The sequence below is a fragment of the Puntigrus tetrazona genome, chromosome 25 (assembly GCF_018831695.1).
Source record: "Puntigrus tetrazona isolate hp1 chromosome 25, ASM1883169v1, whole genome shotgun sequence".
Taxonomy (NCBI): domain Eukaryota; kingdom Metazoa; phylum Chordata; class Actinopteri; order Cypriniformes; family Cyprinidae; genus Puntigrus; species Puntigrus tetrazona.
In genome coordinates, this window is record NC_056723.1 from 6,847,749 (window position 1) to 6,851,290 (window position 3,542).

A 3,542-nucleotide genomic window follows, 5' to 3' on the forward strand; every position below is an offset into this window, starting at 1 on the left:
TTGGATAGTGCCATTGTTGGATCTGTGTACTTAATCTCATTGTTGCTGGACTTCTCTTGGGAGTAGACCACCGGGAGAGCTGTGATTGTGGCTACCACTCCAGCGGCTAACACAACCCCTACTATCCCAACAGATTTACTAATGTAGAAACCCTTTCCCATGCTTTATCAATTATAGAATGAAATGAGTAAAACTGACAGCTGCACAGCTTTTTATTCAAGGCATGGGAAGATTCTCCTCCCACAGAAATTAATGGTTCATCAATTTACCACATTCGGTTCGAGTAAGGTCACATGTTCTGTTTATAAAATACTATTAAGTGTTGTTACTACTCACTCAGTGACATGATAACATTCATATGGTTAGATAATAAATAATGTTGCGAGGAATGTGACAAAGAGTTGTTGCCTTGGCTTCCAAATTTCCCAGATCTCATTCCAATTGAGCATCCATGGGATGTGCTGGACCAACATGTCCAATCCATGTAGGCCCCATCTCGCTTCTTGCAGAAGTTGAAAAATCTGCATGAATGTCTTAGGGCCAGTTACAGGACAAAGATTCTGCCTTTGGAATACGTTTATTTTTATGCCAACAGCACAAAACGAACTGTCTTTTGAAAATGAATGCCTGTAATGGTTATCAGACTATCTGACAGTATCTCACCTTTTTTCTTATTAACTCATGTCAGCTGTAAATGAAAATTCCATTTATTAAATATTCTGCATCTTTAAAGTTCATGACTTCCTGACGTCATCTACAAGACCTTTGATAAACCTCTATCTTCAAAGATAACATACAGTATCAGAGATTTCTAGATATGCCATTGATGTTCCGCTTTTGCAACGATGATTCATCAAAAACCTGCTGACAAAATTACATTTCACATTTAAATCTGGTGACGCTGCACATTCTTTAGGACAACAAAATGTTTTTAACGTGACATGTTGAGAGGTACAAGACAAGAACCTGAATTTTTGGGCAAAAACATTTTTAATGACCGAGTAACATTTAATATAAATTATTAATGTGTAACATTAGTAGTTGGTCTGTTGGCATACATGACACGTTAGTACAGTATTATAGAATTCTGGAATCACAGACAAAATACAAAACAACACTATAATCAAAATTGAAAATGGTTTGTCTGCAAACCAAAGAAATTGAAAAGGTACGTTGTAAATGATTGGACCCAGTAGTGTGTTCCTGACTTTTAAGAGTCCTCAGATGATGGTCAGTGTTAAGTCTATAAATGGCGTTATCTACAGTATCTATGGCAATGAATGTAAACAGACAATAACAACACACAAAAAAACACAATGATCAGACATGCAAGCTCAAAACGGGGAAAGGCTGGGCACTTTTATATTAATGTCTCCAATATTGATGTTCCTGGGTATTTCAGGAAGGTTCATATTTTTCACTGCAGAAACAGCTCGTGCTGGTGCGGCAGACAGCCCACCCTGCAAAAAACACACAAAAAATATACATACGTTATTACTGTCATTAGCCTCAAACTTCTATTTTTTCCACATACTAGATTTAGGTTTCAATTTAGATTTCAACTGAAGTCGAAACTTGACCTGTGAACAATATTCTTTAACCCAAAGTCCACTGAAAAATGTCAAGCTAAACCAGATCCAAAACAAAATAGAAACTGAAAGCTATACAAGAAAAACTAAACGACCCGTCTTGACGTCAACAGAACTGTTAAAAGCTGCATTTTGTTGTCGAAGTACAAAGTACGGTAGAGTTTTTGAACCACCACCATCCTTTTTCTACGGTCTTAGCCAAATGTTGAGGATAGATATTGCTTTGGTTCTCTGTAATGTGCGTTGTAACATTTCTTCATTTGAATCCCCTCCATGTATACATAAGCGTGCATTCAGTGTTGTCAAACATTATCAATCACCTCGACTCCAGATAGAGTCAGGAACACAGTGACTGTGTGATCCAGCAGCCCAAATAACAGGCCTTTAATCTTTGATACAGCCGAACGTTTTCAGGAAAAAGAAAGTGATGCTAAACAAGATTACTGAAAATGGATTTTGCAATAACCTGTTTCACAAACATTTCCAAGTCCCTAAAAACCAAGTTAATATGTACAATACTATTCTTTTTTTTAAATTAGCAAGTGTTTTTTACAGAAAATTATTTAAAAATGTCCCTTGACATTTTGAGCAATGCAAGTAAAAGATGTTTGAATAAACTGGAGTGACTCCCGGTTACGCTGTCAGTGTGAACGCACCTCTGATTTCTCCATCCTGTTCTGCAGCTCCACTTGGGCAACTATTTCGTTCATGTTCGTTTCCAGAACCATCCCGCCCATGACAACTTCCTGGAGAATGTAATGAACCTGGAATAAACAACAAAAACGTCAATCCTTGAACTTCTATTTTTCATGCGACTTTACGAAATAATGACTTACGAATAAACGGCTAGCACTATTGGTTTGATTTTGTTTCATTAGAGCATATTATAGTAAATATTTAATATATTTCAACATTTTATCACCGGTTTCCCCTTAAATGAAAAGAACTAGCTCAGATAATCATTTTGTCCTTTTGAACACTAGTTCTTTTTGAAACAGCATATAAGACATTTAATTGTAAATCTGAACGTTCTAGTCACACTGTATGTTTCGATTCATTACAAAGAACCAGTTTATAGGAGTCACTTGTTCAGGAACCCAGTTGTGCTGTATCTTTTAATGTCCCAAAAAAAAGCTTCATAAGAATCAGATGCAAAATGTGACTCATAAAATCAATACTCGAACATAAACAGCTCAGCTGACCGGACCATAATCTTAAAAATACACACATGCACAGGACTATTGATGCGCATTATCAGATACGTTACATATGGCATATTCAAGACGAGTTACCATAAAGCCATACATTGCAATCTCCTAGTAATTTCCTCCACTCATAAAACATTTTACTGATTAGATAACTAACAAAAGCAATGTAGTGTACATTTCTATCATGAACGGGTTTTACAGTGGTGCTATAATTCCACAGGCAATTATCAGAAAGGGAATACTGGCCTACATATAACCTTTCCCTCATGTACTGGATTGAATTACGATCACTGCCAATTAATCATGCCCTGATGAACATTTAACAGCACCAAAGAACACTTTTTGGTAACTAAGGAGGTAAGGAGTCATTATGAAAGGAACTAGGGTTATTTTAATATTATGATGTATTATTAAGGGTTTTATTTCTGTTTTTGTCCTATTCATATAGTTTTTCCTCATTTTTAGTTATTTTACTATTTCAAAATAAATTACATTTTTCTAACTTAAAAATTGTGAAATAATTTGTTGCCGAAAAAAAAATAAAATTATATTTCCGTTAACATTTATTGTATTTCAAGCACCAAAAAGTAAAGGTTTTTTTTAATGGCTTTGGATTATTTTAGTTTTTGTAAACTCTGGAAACTCACCTTATCCATGTGAAAGATTAAATCCAGCTCGCACACATTCTCAAAGCATTTGTCCAGGGTTTCCACAAAGACCTGCGTGACAAAATTACACACGTTCG

The 3,542-nt window shown here is 35.5% G+C and overlaps 1 protein-coding gene across 1 annotated transcript; it reads right to left on the bottom strand.

Moving 5' to 3' along the window:
• Positions 1–691: 691 nt before the first annotated feature.
• On the bottom strand, positions 692–3,534 carry LOC122330386 (AP-3 complex subunit sigma-2-like). Its single transcript, XM_043227336.1, has 3 exons — positions 3,445–3,534; positions 2,246–2,353; positions 692–1,460 (listed from the first exon to the last, which is right to left on the bottom strand). Exons 1-3 carry the CDS (start codon positions 3,451–3,453, stop codon positions 1,335–1,337), a joined length of 243 nt encoding a protein of 80 aa, XP_043083271.1. The 5' UTR covers positions 3,454–3,534; the 3' UTR covers positions 692–1,334.
• Between the last annotated feature and the right edge of the window lie 8 nt (positions 3,535–3,542).